This window comes from Alligator sinensis, unplaced genomic scaffold (assembly GCF_000455745.1).
Source record: "Alligator sinensis unplaced genomic scaffold, ASM45574v1 scaffold170_2, whole genome shotgun sequence".
In the NCBI taxonomy this organism is placed as follows: Eukaryota; Metazoa; Chordata; order Crocodylia; family Alligatoridae; genus Alligator; species Alligator sinensis.
The window spans coordinates 632757-650477 of record NW_005842290.1 but is presented as its reverse complement, the minus strand read 5'-3'; the positions used below and the strand labels follow the sequence as shown (position 1 = coordinate 650477).

Here is a 17721-nt window from a genome sequence, read left to right as displayed (position 1 = left end):
TCATAGGCAAGGTCTGCTGTCCTGGAGGAACCCATTAATTGACAGCCTGTCCTCTCCTCTGCCCAAGTAGAGGGCAGGCTGTGACGTGGTTGACAGCTGCTGAAAAGCAGCAGGTGCCACAGAAAGCCAGAGAGAGTTTCCACCTCAGGAAAAAAATGATTGGCGGAATGGGGAGGGGCAGATTGGCAGGAGGGGGTGGTATTCTTCAGTGGTGGGAACCCTTCTGGTTCTTCCCACAGGAAAATGCCCCACTTCTTGTACTTCTCCAGACTAACCTGGAGGAGTGCAGGGACCGGGGAGACCACTTGTCCACCATGACGAGGCTGTAGGAGCCTTGCCACAGGGGCACAGCAGCCTGCTTCACCCTGCATTGCTCTGGGCTTACTCAGCATAGTGTGGGGCAAGGTAGACATGTTTCACCACTGCAGCAAATCTCTCAAGGCTTACCATCACAGCACAACAGCTTGCTTCACCCTGCGCTGCCCTGGGTCAGCTGGATGGTAAGGGGAAGCCGGAAGGGCTGGTTGCCAGGTGTGTAGAGGCTTTCCCCAAGTCCAGCTCCCAGCCCCTATGACTTGTAAATCGCTGCCTCTTGCTGCTCAGCTGAGTGATGGAGGGGGAGGTAAGAGAAAACAGCAGGGCTGAGAGCCTGGCTTGCCTAGCCGCGCTAGCTTCTCAGTTGCGGCCCCTGCTGCTCAGCTGAGGTGGGGGTCAAGGGGAAGTAGGCAGGAAGCAGTGCTTTCTGCACTCGGCTCCTGATGCCCAAGAGTGGAGCAGAAGGAGCCACGTGCAGATTGAGCGTTCTCGCATGGCATGTGGCTGTGAGAAGCAGGTGGAAGTGGCTGGTGGCTGCTCCTCCACTCCTCTCATCTGCAGGAAGGGGGAGCAGCTGCCACCCGTGCCTTCTATAGACCAGTGACCCCAGTCTCTCAAAGACATGGGAGCCTTTTCCACAACTGTGCCTCTACTGGTCCCTACTGGTCCCTGGAAGGAGTTAAGCAAAGGGAAAGTGTGAAGAAAATTTCCTGGGACCAAGTTAACCCTGGTTGTGCCCAGATTATTTTTCTCCTGGAGCCATTGGCACCAACTCCATGGGTGCTCCGGGGCTCAAGTACCCATAAAAAAAAAAATAAAATTAGTAGGTGCTAAGTACTCACAAGCCATGTGGCCACTGGTACCCCAGAAGATGAGTCCGGAGCCTGGGAGAGGGGCATTCTTCCGGAGGCCCGGCATCATGTGCCAGGAGAAGCCTGCTCTCATTGGCCTGGGGCCAGCCAGGAAATTTAAGAACAAGCTGGAAGACAGACCAGGGTTGGGCTTCCCCTGGAGAGGGGAGAGCACAGCAGCAGGGAACTGTGCGACTTGTGGAGACATGGGACAAAGATGGCGGAGTGAAGGAGCCATGGAGGAGCCAGGACAAGACTCAGTGAGGACCAGACCGGGAAAGAGGAAGCTAAGTGAAGTGGGCAGCTGAGATTCTAGGGGTTTGGGTAGTCAGGCTAGGGGCTGGGCAAAGAAGAGCTCTACCCACTGAGACCTACTGACAAAACCCAAAGTCTCCAGGCGCCTATGCCTGGAGCAGCCATCTTTGCTCTGGGAGGAAAAAGTTTGAACATCTGCACAATTTGAGTTTCTGTCTGGAGAGCTGCAATCTGTCTGGTAGAAACTGAATGTTTGTATCTGGCCTCCAGTAGCTTGCTGAACTGTAGGCCTTATAGCAGGCTCGGTTTGCTTAGGTTTTTCCTAACTAAAGTAATGAATTCTCTGTCCTTCCCCTCTTCCTCCTCCCCCCGGCCCTCTACCCCTTACCAATTCTTTTGAAGAGTAAATTGATCTGAGTTACTTTCAGACCTGTGGGTTTTGTGATGTATTTTTTTTTATGTTCTAGTAAATGCATTCATAAGCTGAGGGATACAAGTGTTATAGATAAGGATTAAAAAATATAGCATACCCTCAGGAAATGTGATTGGTTTCTTAAGAAACTTCCAAAGTTTAGCTCTTGAATTATCTCATCGTTATGTATGAGTTATGGCCTACGCATTGAGAGGATAATAGACTTCATTGAGAACACCCTCATATACAGTTTTAGAACAGTAGTCAGAGTCTTTTTTAAAGCCTGGAATGTCACTTGAATAACACACTGATTTCACTAGACTTGCCCATAAACTTCTTACTTGTGTAATAAGTGGAAATCACTGAAAGGAAATTGATAACACGCTTGACTGCAGTGTGAGGTCAGTCTCAGGCTTAATCTAGTTTAACCATCAAAAGCAAAACTCTTCTACATTCAGGACTTTTACAGGAAGAGAATTAGCTTTTCTTTCTCTGCTAGGGTGGAGTTATGAATATAGAATACAAACCGAGGCAATATCTGTTGGATATTCAACTCAAACCTGTTTTGTTTAAGCCTTTATGGAGCGAATATCAAGCCGAAGGGATGCAAGGCACCCAGCTTCCATTCTTTTTTAAGTCAGTGGGATTATGTCTTTGTAAATCTCCCATCTTCATTGGTTTGAATAACTGGCAGCATAGTAGTGACACTGTGGAGAGTAAGTTTGTTTTTGGTTTTCTCGCTTTAAACTACTGTAGCAAGAAGGTTAGCACTGCATGTTTGTAACAAGAATGCCAAGTTTGCTATATGGAGGCTTTCTATGGAGTAGTTGCATAGGAATTTTTGTACAGGTGGATTGAAAAACTCGTGAACATATAATTTTTTTGCATGCAAATAAAAAGAAAAGCTGCTCCTATAAATGCTGTTCAAATTTGGGGAAATTCAGTCATCAGTACCTGTATTACTTCAGCTATATTGTCTTATAGCTTTCTCAGGCTGTACTTTAACAGTGTTAAATTAAAATGTTATTACCATTTTTAATATATTATTAAATAAATAACATTGTTTCTTAAAACTGTGCCCTCAATGTTATAACAGTATTTTATATGTTTTGTACAATATTGAGATTTTTACCAAAGATAACTTTGTTAGTTCATTGGTATCTACCCAGAGGTTCATGTGTTAGTAGCATAGGTTCACATGCTATTATAATTATTGTCATGTAGGCAAAGTCATCTTACTATAAAAACATACATGAAGGAATATAATTTTGATTTACAGTACTTAGGATTTTTCTAGGACTAGCTTCCCCTGCCTGATTTTTCTTGAATTTCACCATTGTCTTCAAAATGTAGAAGGAACCACACATTTACATATGTGACAGATAATGTGCTGTTCTTGCATCAACATAATGAAATCCTTTGAGTTCTCTCTCAAATGGCAAGAGTTGGCTGAGTATACAGTGCAAACTGCTGTAATGTGGAGCTACAGATTTTCAGTTGCATTGGATTCATGGACTCAAAGTAGCATGAGAAAAGAATGAAAACCACACTAAAGTTCAAAGAAAAGTAAGAGGGAAAAGGCAGAGGAAAGATCACTTTGTGGAATTTATGTTGCAAATTTAATTATGGTGAATATATATGTTCAAGGTCAAGAATAACAAATGGTATGGCTTGTAGGAGTGCTGAGACCCTAAGAGTGATAGGAATTTCAGATATTCTCACGATTGAATATTTTCACTGTTGGGTATACCCATGACCATACTATTTTAAGAAATCAAGAAGAATGAACAATTTCCTTTTGTGAAATTTCAATTTTAGATTATAACTCAATTCCCTTCTTGGAGGCAAGCTTTTTCCTGAGCATGATTGTTGCTTCCTTGTCTACAAAAAACAGTTCAGAAAAGCAAAGTGTAAACATGTCATGTTTAAATTTAAGCTAACCCATGCAGATATGACAGTGAAATGACCTAAAAATAAGTTAGTGATTAGCCTGTTTTTCTTACTTAAAGCTGAGCAAAATACATAAAAAAGATGCTGCATAAGCACACATTTGTTCTGTATTTTATATTTCAGATGTTATTCTTTATATGTTGTATATTTTTTAAATAATGCAATCTTTACCATGATCTTTGAATGTCTCTCCTATTTTTATTTTAAGATACTGGGTGTGATAATTCTTGACGTTTCTGCTGTACTCTGAAACCCTAAATTTTGGGGAAAAATAAATAGCTATTGGTAATGCATTTCAAATACATAAATAACACTTACAGGATTCTGGCAAATATACTGCAGCGCATTTTACTCTTCAGTATCCTGCGTACAAACTGATAACTAACGCTGTCTTGCTCTCTGCATATATATGGTATCAGGAAAACTGACATTTAAACAAGTTTTCCCCAGGGCTCTTAAACTTGTCTAGCAAGTTAAAAGTTTCCAGTTAAGCACATGACATTTAAAGTCCTGTTGGGAGAATTCCTTAAAAACAGAAGTCAGTGCATATTGAAATGTTGAATTTCGGTACTGAAGCAGAATAATTAATTTTAAGATTAGCTCTTAAGGAAACTGATCTCTGAAATATTAACACAGCTTGTGTACACTAAATTAGGCACATAGAGAAAGGAATATTTGTTCTTTGTTGAAGAACTCAAATGCTACTCCTTATAGCATGGGGACTGTTGAAGTTGCACTGAAAAACAATAGTATATTTTGTGGCAGGCCTACATAATCACATTCACAACTGTACTCTGGGGGGGAAAAACAGCGACTGTATTGCTTTTAAATATTGAGTTAATTGGATTGAGTTAAATATTGTGTTAAAAGTGTAGTTAATAAATATTGTTTTGCTAGATTGACAAAATTTTTATGTCCTGACAACATGATGGGTTGAAACCTTAGAGCCTATTGCACAGCCCTTCACTGTTGCTGACACTAGTGAAGTGAAACCAGTGGTTATCTGCTGATCCCAAAGTTAGCAGTTTAGAAGATATTATTTATTAAAGATGAGAACTGTCATGAGAGAATATGCAATAGTCCTGAATCTATTAATTTGATTGTATTAAATTGTAACCTGTCTTTAAAAAAATGTAAATCCCTCTCCTTTTTGATCAGAGATATTGTTGACAGCTTCCCCAGAGAAAAATATACCAGAATGCAGCAGGAGTTAAAATCTTAACAAAACTGCTCATTGTTTCCTAACCTTTCTAACTTTATTTTTTTTTCCTGACAGGAAATGACCTAGAGGCCTTACAAATACATTTGTGCATTCTTGTTCAGGCTTTACAATTGAGGGCAAACTCAATCTGGAAGCACCACTTATTAAGGTTACAACAGAAACAACTACCTCAACAAACAGAAGGAAGGGAGGCAAAGGCTTGCAATAATAAACACTTTAATTTTTAATAACTTGTCCTTGCAAAGTCTTCAGAAAACAAGACAGATTTTTTTTTAACCTTTCAGTATTACGAAGAGACACTACAAGTAAACCGATTTGACAGACTGGATCTGTCCAGACGATACCTTGAAGATATTTGATCTGCTGACACAGGTTGCTTTTTCAAGGGAATAGCCTCTGCACTGCTTTTATAATCGCTGTTGATCAGTGGTTTTGTTCCACTTCTTTCTTGGTATTACTAGCAAAAGATGATTTACGTTGACAAAAATAACTTTTATAAACTTTAACATCAGGTCTCAACAACATGCTGTCAAAGAAATTGTAAGAGAGAAATCTTTTTCTGTTCCTTAGTTGCATCTAGTGTGTAGAGGAGAATACCAACCCAGAGACAGCGTTTCTGAGATTCTTCAGCTTGCTTTTTGAGGACAGTTTGTAACTGCAGCAGGGCTGCACTGAACATTGAAAATACTAAGTCAGCAAATCTGCTGCCTTTCTCACTGCTGATACAGATTATACAGACGCTTCCCTTTTTGAAATGCCTTTTATGAAACCTGCATACGCAGTCCTCCACTATTACTACACGTAACTACGTTTTTGAGGAAGAAATCTGACAACAGGTTGTTAATCCAAGAGTTTTTTGGACAACTACTCACTTATGTATTGCTGTAGTGCACAGGAAAGTAAAATGGACTATAAGCGGCGCTTTTTGCTTGGCGGGTCCAAGCAAAAAGTGCAGCAACACCAGCAGTATCAAATGCCTGAGCTAGGCAGGACCCTGAGCGCACCGCTGGCATCTACTACCCCAGCATCCCCTTTGGTCCCCTCAGCTGCTGCAGGCAGCTGCAACCATCCTGTGTCCCATACTACTCCAATTGCAGACATCCAGCAGGGAATCTCCAAGTATCTGGATGCACTCAATGTGTTTTGCCGTGCGAGCACTTTCCTTACAGACCTTTTCAGCAGCGTATTTAGGAACTCGCATTATTCTAAGGCAGCTATGCAACTGAAAGACGTGCAGGAACATGTCATGGAAGCAGCAAGTCGACTCACAGCAGCAATAAAACCAGAAATAGCAAAAATGCTGATGGAACTGAGCGCTGGAGCTGCAAACTTCAAAGATCAGAAAGAATTCAGCCTACAGGACATTGAGGTAGGTTCCCACAGGTGATATGTTTTGCATGTGGTGAAGTTCCCTCTCATCCTTTTACTTATGCTTATTTTTGTGAGATCTGCACTGTAGACTCTACCTTCGGCATATGTTTTTTTTGGTGGGGAGTACTTGTCACACCAAGAAAGGGAGTGTGCGTGTGTGGAGATATGTATAGGTATAGTGTTCATTTAAAGTTTCAGAGGACAAAGTGATACAAGGCTGTTTGCATTGCTTAATTTTGGAGTATGTTAAAAGGCATCTTTTGACGTTTTTCTCCTGTACCAACAGTTAGCTTTAAAAAGAATTTGCATGGAAGTTAAGATACCGTAATCTAGAAAATCAATTTTGTCTTTTTCTGTTATTTCTTATATCATAAATTAGGAAATGTTTCATGCATTTATTAAAAATAATATATTTTGCTTGATTTAGTGATCTCAGGATCACTCTTCCATTAAGAAGAACATTGTTTTAACTATTCACGGCAAGCTGTGCCACCTTTTATGTTTGTTGCTTGTTGAAGGTGACCTGCATTGTTGTTTTATTTATATCAGATTGAAAAGTAAAGATGACTAGGGCAAGGTTCTAAGTATCTTAAAATGTAACTAGCACAGCAACAAAATCCCAGCAGCCTGAAGATAATTCAAAAAGGAACTCAGCCAGCCAGTACACCCCCCCCCCCCCCCCCCCCCCCAAATAAACCTTCCCAGTATTCTGGGAACTATACCCTCAGCTGGCCCCAAAAAAGCGGTCTCATTTCATCAAAGTAAAATTAATGTTTTCAAAAGAGGATTTCTATCTAGCATTTTTAATGGATGGAATCATATGCAAACTAAGAAAATACAGAAAAATGTAGTTGATTATGCAAATGTGTTTTCTATTTTAAAACCAAACTTCAATAAATGAATTTTATTTAAAAAAATTTCCTGTGTATCAAATATCTCCAATGACATGCTCTGTAAAACAATACTATTTAAGTTAAACTGTATTTTACTGTTGCTTTTATTGCATTGGAAAACTCATAAAACTATCAAAGAGATCTGTTGTATTTAATGTGCTGTAAATTATAATGTGCACATATACTAATCTAAGGACGATACAAGTTAACTTTCAGGCATGTTTTCTGGGCATTGCCACTTTGTTCTCCATCAAGTTGACTCTTGTATCCATGATTTAAATTTAGCAATGTGTGCTCTAATAAATGAGACCAATTGCAATATTTGAAGTAGCACCTTAATTAAAAAAACAACTGGTGCTCAGGTAATGTTTGTATTACAAACCAATACGTTATCATTTTGATGCACGTTCCAGTTAGAAAATGATGTCAGTAGTAGATCTGTATCAGCCAGAATTCAGAAATGCAGGAATTGAAACACATGTGGCATGCACAACCTTAATACACTCACTGTGCATACACATTGTAATACATTTTCTATTCCATAATTAAATTTTATTAAGAAATAGAATATGCTGTACAAAGTTTTGTAACCCTCTGATAGGAATCTGAAGCATCCGAAGGGATGCTTTTATTTTATATTTGTATTAATTTCACTGTAGTTATTGACTACTGTGGACAAATTGACTGTGATGGTTTAGCCAGAGAAGATCCTGCCTTGTGTATGGTGTTGCACATAGTGACCTCCTTTGAGCTCTGTTTTTTTTTCTCTAGTCTACATTATTAAGGCCTCAGGCTCATTATTGTTTTCTTAGTGCCAATATGCTACACACCTTTGTTTCTAGAAGCAACACTGCCTTTTCTAGGTGTGTCAGAGGTTGAAGCAGTTGAGTATAAAGTTTAGTTGAATAATTTGGTGCATTATGCCAACAGATTTGCCGTGGTGCATTATGCCAAAATAATTTGCTTTTTCTGCTGAATATGGTAGAACACACTTCTATCAGTGTAAAGTTGTACACAAATCTATTTAGTTTCTGGTTTTTAGAGAGAAAATGTGCTCATGTAATTAAAGACTCGTAGTAGATATGCACAATGATTACAAAAGCTGAGCATGCTGTTGCCAATTTCTTATAAGATCACATTGCTTTCAAGTTTGTAAGAATGCAACTCTTACTTACCTTCCAGATGGTATCTGAGTACCCTTCTCCAGATACGGTACTTCCAGAGGTCTGCAAGGGGAAATTGCTTTCTCAGATTTTAGGACACATCTAGACTGACTGCCTCCATGATGAGCTCATGGGTGTTAGTGAGAATCATGCCCTGTCCCATTGCTCTTGTTCAGAGCTGCTTTCAGGCTATCTTAGGTGTGCTTCTTGTGCATGCTTAGGACCACGCTAAACTGGCTACACTGCCTTATTTCTGAGATGAGCAATAGGAAGTGGACAGCTGTTGATTTCTACCAGTGCCCTGGGTTTGTCTCAGAAGTGGTGATAATATGCTTTGGTTTCTGGAGAGTTTCTGAGGTATATTGAGTGGATGTATTTGGTAGCTGTGCTGGTCTGATTTAAAAATAAATGCAAAACCTTTTATAAAAGGTATTATCTCTGAACCAAGAGTTCTAGAGTTTTGCATTTCTTTGAGGTATGTTGAAGCAGGGCTCTGTCCTCATCAGTGGTCACTTTGTATGAGGCACAGCAACTCTCTTTGTAAGCTCTTTGTATTTTACCAAGTCTGCCTCAACCCATGTGCATCTGCGCATACTTTTCTCAAAGCTGCTAAATTAGCTGTTGCCTTCATTAACTTCACTGCTCAACAAGTTTATGAGAAGTCATGCAAAGATGCACTATTTTTAATAGCTCACAACTTGGTTAAGCTTAAACTAATTTTCACTGGGATGCTCACAGACCTACACAGCTACAGATAATGGCTGAACTGGTTCAGCATTTTATATGTTTTGGGAGAACACAGAAAAATGTGAGAAAACAGCTTGGACTTAATATTTTTGGGGAAAACCCGGAATATAAGAACTGTGAAATATTAATTTTCATTGGGAGTAGAGGAGGATTTGTTTTGAAGAGAGAATGAAGGTGTGGCAGTGTAAATTGAATGCAGTTTAGGGAGGAAGACTCAGTGAGGGCATGGTGTTCTTTATATGGTGTAGTAGACTTAGACTTATTTGGTGTTGGAGAGCTTTTTCAACTCCTGATTAATATTGACTGATTTGGGTTATAATGAAAACAGTTATGCAACCTTAACTACAGTAGTCATTGCTGCTCCCACTATCACAAGTTATTTTTGGCAGAACACAGATTGTTCACTCAGATTGAGTAACCCTCAGTATATGAAAGGGTAACTTCTTCTGGGTGGCTTACTGGCGAGACACCGTGCTTGAACTGAGCATGCAAGATTTGTTAGGCTTCCTTAGTTGCTTCAGTTTCTCCCTTGCTTGATCTGAGGGCCTGATGGCTAAGGACAAGCAAATCTCGGGCATCTGAACCCTGAGCCTCCGGGCTTGGGCCTGCAAGTAGAATGCCTGCCAAAGGTTTTAGAAACATCTGAAGGCCCAGGTGCGGGTGGAGGATTTTTGCTGGCAGTAGGGCCACTTATGGTTCTGGACTTTCGGATTTGGAATTAGTTTTGGCTAATTTGGCCTCGGATATGTTTTTTGTTTTTTTTTTTTTTAAGTTGCATAATTGCAAATATTGAACCCCTCCCCTCTTCAAACAATTAAACCAGAATTTTTGTGCCTATGTTGGTGAGGAACAGATTTTATTGAAAGAGGAAGGAAGTTCAGGCGAATAACTATGCATCTTTAAATTATTTTAAGTTTCCATTTCTGCTCTTGAACCCTAATACTATGGGACAGTGCAGTGAAACTGTACTTCACTTGACTGATTTTAAAAATAAAGAATACTAAAAGCTGGATCTTCATGGAGATCAACTAGTATAATATAGTATAATCAACTAGTATAGTAATGAAACAAGGGAAAACACACAGATTAACCTGAAGTTGAATAATACGTGCTGCTGGAATATTGAATGTAAATCTCACTCTCACTACAGGGATCTGGTGTGTTGCATTATTACTTCTGGTGATAGCAGGAACCATATGTTCACCTTGGCCATAAACAAGGGGGAAACAGGACTTGAGGCATAAAATAATTAGGTTTGAAATTGAGCTGCAACATGGAAATGTAATGGGAATTATTTTCTCTTTCTGTACATTAAAACACTTAAGGTTTTGTGTACAATTAAAGGGTTCCGAAAACAAAAAGTCTTTCTGAATAAAACTCTTCTGCTCAGCATTTATTTATTTGAATATGAAAAGATGCATTTTCACCTAGCGTGTAAATAAATATGAAGTCAAGCTTGTCTGTTTTGTTGCATCTTCCGTGATTTGCAGGTAGTTTACTCCTGGCTTTATCCAGATGAGAAACTGTTGCCAGCAGTACAAATGCTGTGACTTGCCTGGTTGTTACTGGTTTTCCTTTTCAAGTTGCCGGAGCCCCAGTTCTCTACAATATACTTCAGAATTAACATGATGACTACTAGCTATTTTAAAGTTGGCAAACAGTCCTAACTCTAATTTAGAAGAAATGATTAAGGAACAATTAACATTTGTAATAGCTGTCAATAGCATGCTAAAACTATCTTGCTGTGTTTTCTACTGCATCTTTGATCATTAACATGAATGTGTGCATTCATTCTGGCTTTCAGATGTGAGACACTAAACACTCATAACTTTAAACGGAGTCTAAATCATGTGTATATCTAAACGAAAGACAGTAATCCTTCATTGTGTAAGAGCAGACTAATGTCTTCCCACTGATTTCTACTTTGGGGTCATACAAACTCTCTTAAACTGCTTGCATTGCATGGGAGGTACCAGCATGCCATGAAAGTGAACATTGTTGTGTTTACCTTCCAAAAATGTTTTTGGGAGAGGGTATTATTATCGTATGCTCTTGTCCAGCAGTAAGTATTATCTGTTTCTGTAATTGTATTAGCTGGTTCCATCTGGCCTCGCAAATAGGCAAAAAGCCTGTGTGCAGGTTGACCACCCCCAAAATCATTAACAAACCTGCTGAGGAAAGGAAAATATAAAAATAGCTAGGAGCCAGGTCTTCAACTACAGTAAAGAACTTAAAAAATAAGTGAAAGTTAAACTTGTCTTTGTGTAAAAGTAGAATTTGGAGCTCCAGGAGAACTTAAGGCCAGTGTTCACTGAAAGGTTATATGACTTACCTGCCATATTTTGCTACGTTGCAAACTGGCATCAGTGTGTCTGCCAAGTAGTTTGCACTTTACAGAATCTGTCTTGAAAATTCCATGTCTGGGAATCTTCACAAAATTATTGCTTAACAATTAAATTCATGTAATGTTTCTCAGTGCAAATAATTCAGTATGGCATGTCCTATTGTACAACTCTCATAAAGATAACAGCAGGAAAGGGTGAGGTCTGAATGGCGAATGTTGCCCTGGAAATTGACGCATCTCAAAGCACTGAATGGGCCTAACAGAAATGAAAACCTACTATTTTTAATGTGAGGAAATAGCTTGTTTTCACGTCAACATTGTTCAGTAAGTACCATTCACTGTAGGAGTATTATTATCCTTTCAGTGTTTAGTAGCCAAGCTAGTGACAAACACTTAGATATCTTGTATCTCACAAGACAGCCACCCTGTCTCCAATCGCTCAGTTCTAACTATTAAAGGAAATTTACAAAACTCCTTTCGTAGATGAACCTACCAACGTCACTTCATAAACCTACTGGATACAAAAAATCATGGACTAAATATAGACATTGGATTTATGGCACATTATAACCTGCCTGCCATCCGATAACCCCAGGTAACCTCTCTACATTTTACCGGCTACATTCTATCACCAGGTCAGCATGCCCCTGTCTTCCCACCCCGTCCCCCCCAACCACCTGTCTCACACCTATTGTCTGACACAGCCTCTGGTCCTCCTTGCCATGTATTTGCATTTCCACAGACCTGCATTTTGCACATTGGCTTCTATTCCATCCAGGAGAACTCAAAACAACAGCAGACTCTCCCTATGCCTGAAGAAGGGTGCTTGTGCTGAAAGCTTGGAAAGAACCATTTTTCCAGTGATTTAGTTGGTCTAAGAAAAGATATTACACCTGCCCAAAGAACCTTGTCTGCCTATGTCCTTAGATCAACAGGGCTACAACCAACAGCCTTAGATATCTTTGCTTTTTAACTTTATAATTCCAAGATATTACTCCAGTGTCAGAGCACCTTTCCTTTAGGCCAGTAGTTCTCAACCTTTTTGGACTTGAGGCACCTCTGGATAGACTCACAGCACTCCTCATAAAATGCCAACTCTTAGTTTTCACTCTTGTTGACTACAGAAAAACAACAGAATAATGTTTTAGTTGCAATGAACTCAGAAAAAACACAACTATGGATTTCTGTTTGAAATCTCTAAGTGTATCTTGTGAATCATGTTTGCAAACCTAAGTGTGGCACCCTTTGAATGGATTTCAGGGCACTCTGGTTGAGATTCACAGTTTTAGGTACTCCAGCAGCATAAAGCATTTGAATCTACTCTTTCCAGTTCATAAGATATAGGATCTTAAAACTGTTTGTAGGTGCTCATTATAACAAGTGCTACAATATGTTTGATTCTAATAAGTGCAGATGGCTGCAAATCATGAACTGCATACCAATGTTTTCAGCCCCTACTAGGATGACTAGTCTGCTCTGTTGAGATTGGTTGACCAAAATGGACAACAATATCTAACACCAGTAACAAGGAATGATTCAGAGAACAAGATAACCAGCTCCCTTCTATATTATAAAAATCTCAGAGTATTAGTGTACCTTCTTGTTGCTATTTTTTTCTGGGTCCCTATACTGAAATAAGACTACAGTTTTATGCAGGGGGGCAGGGGAGGTGAGTTTATTGAATCATTTCTATACTTTCCCAAAGCAGTAGCCCTCCTGTTTAAGGAATCCAGGCAAGAAGACAGATGCAGTGATCTAGGAGTTGCTAGTACTGAGCATTTCAGACGAAATGAGTGGAATCTGTTCCAAGGCAATGTAGTTCACTATAAAAATGAATGAAGAATATACATGATTATTTTTATAATAGTGATAGAACAATACAAATGACATTATGCTTGAAACAACGGAACCCGCAAAATCAGTTTTTCTGTAAATAGGAACTGATGTGGGGGTCTCTATATATATTTGCCCATGTGCTTCCCTCATTGTCCTGTCTCTTCCTAATAGTGGCTTTACTTTACCAGGCTTGTTACCTGGTTTTGAGTCATGTTATCTAAACTAAAAAATGTTAAGCTTTCTTTCCCCATTCTCTACAGTTACACCCATCCAAGCAATGATGTAGTCAAGTTAGCCTGAATCAGAAAATACTGTATTAGTCCCATAGCAAACAGATTCCAAATTAATAATGTAGAAGATTAGGAAAATCTTTAATGGGATAGAAGATCTTTAGAAATCAAAATAAAATGTGCTTAGTTCCATTTTTCCAAAGAAAAATGATGGTCTCTTCTATTCTGCTTAGCTGTCATTGCCATTTCATTATCTTGTAGGTTGCTGTGGCATGGTATCTTAAGCTCACTAAATGGAGTTTTGACATTAAAACTATTCAGGAGCTAACTTCAAGTTGCTTACAAAACCACTTGGTTGGTTTCGACTGCAAAAGAGAAGTAGAGGAGGTGCTTTTTCCAGTTTACACAAGGGAGATTACAGTTCTGAATGTCAGCGTTGGTTAGGGTAAAGTAACATGCTTCTCTCTTCGTAAGGAAGTGTATAATCTAGCTTCTACCATCATGACTTTCTCTAAACCTATGGCATGTTGGAAAGTGCTGGATTAGAAATTGCAGTTCCCTGGGCAGCTGACCTTATGTAAGCAGCTCACACCATAGATTTTTCTGCTGTGGAGTCATGTCTGATATTGGATAACCATGTCTAATCAACTCAGTTCTGTTGAATCCCATTTTAAAGCAGGAACTTCTGTAACAAATAGTTACTACAATACTTTACTTTTTTTTTTCTCCTCAAGACGGTATTAGACTATGCTACGCACAGTATTAGACTGTGTAGAACAGGATCAGCTGTCTTGGTCATATTTTAGACAAACACATCTCTTAATAAAGAACAATACACAGCTTAAAACCAGCGTGCTTCATGTTGGAGCCTATCCTAAAATGATTTTATATCTAGATCTTAGTAGGTGAGGTCTTTCTTTTACTGTGAAAGGGCAATTTAGTTATTTTGCATAGTCTCTTTTCTTGCTAATCAAATGCACCAAAGTATTGGTTTCTATGCAGTAGGTAGGATGAAATATTAACATTCTGTTGTGTATTCTCTGTATATTTCTTCATATTAATAGAACTTTAATTATCCACATCTCTTCTGCAGTATTTAAAATATCCCTCTTGTATTATTATTTTTTAAATATATTTGGTTGCTTTTTCAAAAAATGAATTGACCTTAATGCATTTTATTTAATATGAAAGTTCAGGACTGGGACTTTGGAAGTGAGCACTTTTTCTGTTATTCTAGGCAGTCAGTTCTGTAGCTCCAAATCTGCAAATATTGGATTCTATCTGTGTTCTTCTACCAAACTCATTATTGTAGTGTCTTGAGTACTTCCCAGTTGTGCTTTAAGCCAGTGGTTCTCAACCTTTTTTGTACCAGGACCCATTTGTAGACACCAATGGCCAGTCCCAACCCAGTGCCCCTTGCTCCTAATCTGCTGCCCTCCCACCCCCAGGCCCTAGCCCCGTAGCATGTGGGGCAGGTGGTGAATGTGTGGGGCAGGAGGCCCAAACAGCTTCTCACAGGCTGGAGCTCTGCCAGCCTGCAAGGGAAAAGCCATGGTTTCACACATTTTTCTCCTTTAAAGGAAAATCCATTTTTAAATCGTTTGTGACCATTTCATATATCCTTGTAACCCACTTTTGGGTTGTGGCCCATCGGTTGAGAAATGCTGCTTTAAGCAACATGACTAACGCCTGTCGCGGGGTTTGTTCTTTCCCCAAGAGAGGAAATATGTGCAGTGGAATTTCTTGTTTTAGTAGATCGTATTAAAAACATAAACTTATCTATATTAATGTAAAAGTCTAAGAAGTACACCTTTTTCCATAAGGTTTATGCTGGTGTTTAAGTAGCTGTCTATGAAGTCCATAAGCGCCTCGGTGACATTATATTAATTTCAACGTTGTATAATATTGAAACCAGGAAGAATAACTTGTCTACCAAGTGGGACTGGTGTTCTTATTGGTAGGGCACTTATGAACACTGGAAACAGTGTTTTTGTCTGCAGAAGTCTTTGTTTTACTGTTCTTCATCACTAGTCAGAAGGTAGAGATGAGACGATATTAGTTGGTACCCAGAGCAATTTCTCTTCTCACAGAAAAATCTCTTCAGACTGGTTTCTCTAAAGCTTCTGTTACCTTGGTTCTATAGGTGCCTTCATATCTTACCATTTCATAAAGAACTCTTCTCTTTACCTATCCTGAAAGGAAGATGGGGTGGAGCACCCTTCTGTTTTCATTTTTATAAGAGTTAGCTTGATAAAGAGGAATGTACTCTTACTTCAACTGTTCGTACTCATTTGGTTGGTTGAGAAATTCTAGGATAGGATGTTGTCAGGACTACTAGATCAACTATCTTGGGCTCCACTTAGTTATTCTTGAGAGCATCCCTTTGATAGTCTTGTGCCCCTCCCCTCACTGTGGGTGAACTACTGGATCTTTTGTAAATAGTTCTGGTTATTAATCATGTTACCTCATTTTGTTATCTGTAAGCCCTTTCACTCCAGGGTTCAGAGTGCCAAATCAAGCAAATTATGAACACTCTTCAAAACATTATTTACTCATTTTCCAGTGTTAAAAAGCATGGAGAACAAAGGATAAACCAATGCCTGGGTGGGTCTTACACATTAAACTTTGCTTGTCCCCTTTTGCTAAGTGCCCCTCTGCACTGTTGGTTCTATCTGCAGCAGGAAGATACTGTCTTGCTAAAAGCATTTATCGCTTTCCCTGGGTGTCATTTTGCCAGCCAGTCAGTCTTTTCTGGCACCCCATGGGCAGTGTCTGGCCACTTACTCAGCCCCTTCTTCCTTTGTCAGCATCTTTGAGGTTTAGGATTTCCTTTGATCCCCGGCTTTAGTCATGGAAGAATAAACCGTTCTTAGACTTTCTTGGCTGGGACATCAGCTTCATGAAGCTGTGCAGATATGAGATGGAACAAACTTTTAATTTAGGGGAAGTTTTTTACAGATTTGGTCACGCTAACTTGTAATTTTTAAGATTGGTTACAATACCCAGAGAGGAAATGATCCAACATGGGAGTTAGCTATCTGACCTGATCTGCTGAAGTGGAATTCCCCTGTCTTTGACAATAAAAAGAAAGTCTAATGAAAATGTGCCAGAGATTTCAAGAATATTTATCCAGGACTCGGCATTGAGCTAAACCTGTTTTTTTTTTCCTGCTTATGACGACTTAACTTTCATGAAATGGCATAAAAAAGATGCGTCTTGAAAGCCACATAAAAAGTGATACCGGCTGGATGATTTAATTAGTTTCTAGTATGAGAAATAAGTGTCCTTTTAAAAAAAAAACAAAACAACCCCCCCCCCCCAAAAAAAACAAAAACAAAAACAAAGCAAGGCATTGTAAGGATTTAGTGTCTTGCCGACTGTGTCAGACTTCCTTGGTTGAGATAGTTAATATGCTATCGCGTGGGAGGCGCTTGTAGGTATTCAAACTAGTAGCTGATTAGTGGAGTTGAAGCCTTGAAAAGGCTATCTTTTGATTATTAAAATCTGCTACTGCTGGTGATGCATCTAAAGGAAAGAATCCACCTTGGCTTGGAGTCCAGGCCAAGGTGATCTTTTTATTTGTAAATTGGGTACTTTCTAAATTATTGATATCCAAAATCAAATCCTACACAGTACCCATATCGACTCAACGTTAAATCTCGTTTCTTACGCCAAATGCAATTTCCCTCAGTTGAGGTTTTATGTAAATGTGCAGACTAGATGCTTTATAGCTGGCTTGTCCAACATGCAGCCCTCCAAGCCATTGTCTGAGGCCCGAGGTGCTGCAATGGGAAACGAAAGTAAACACTGTTTACTTTCGTTCCCACCCCTTGTCCCTCCCCCAGCCCCTCAGCAAGTGACCAGCGACCATGGACTACGAGGCAGCTGGCTGCCTGGTGACTGCTGACCCTCTCCCCAGGGGAAGCAGGGCCCCTCTCTCAGCTCCCCCGTCCCAGGGCCCGGGCCGAGGCACCCCACGTCCATCATGCGGCTCCTTTAAGCCCTGCGCTGGGGGCAGTCTGCACTACATCAGCAGGGAAGGGGTGGGGCAGGGCGGTGCAGTCTGGTGTGGGGGTGAGCACGCAAGCGTGAAACGTGGCTGCCCGGCTGTCAGCGGGGCTGCGTCCCCGGG

General features: G+C 39.9%; 1 protein-coding gene across 1 annotated transcript in view; it reads left to right on the top strand.

Annotated features, from left to right (window-relative positions):
• Positions 1-17721, top strand: part of KIAA0355 (KIAA0355 ortholog) — a 99545-nt gene that overhangs the window by 39486 nt on the left and 42338 nt on the right. The window contains 1 exon segment of the mRNA XM_025209471.1: positions 5060-6374. Within this exon segment, the coding sequence (XP_025065256.1) occupies positions 5880-6374 (495 nt within the window). The 5' untranslated portion in view covers positions 5060-5879.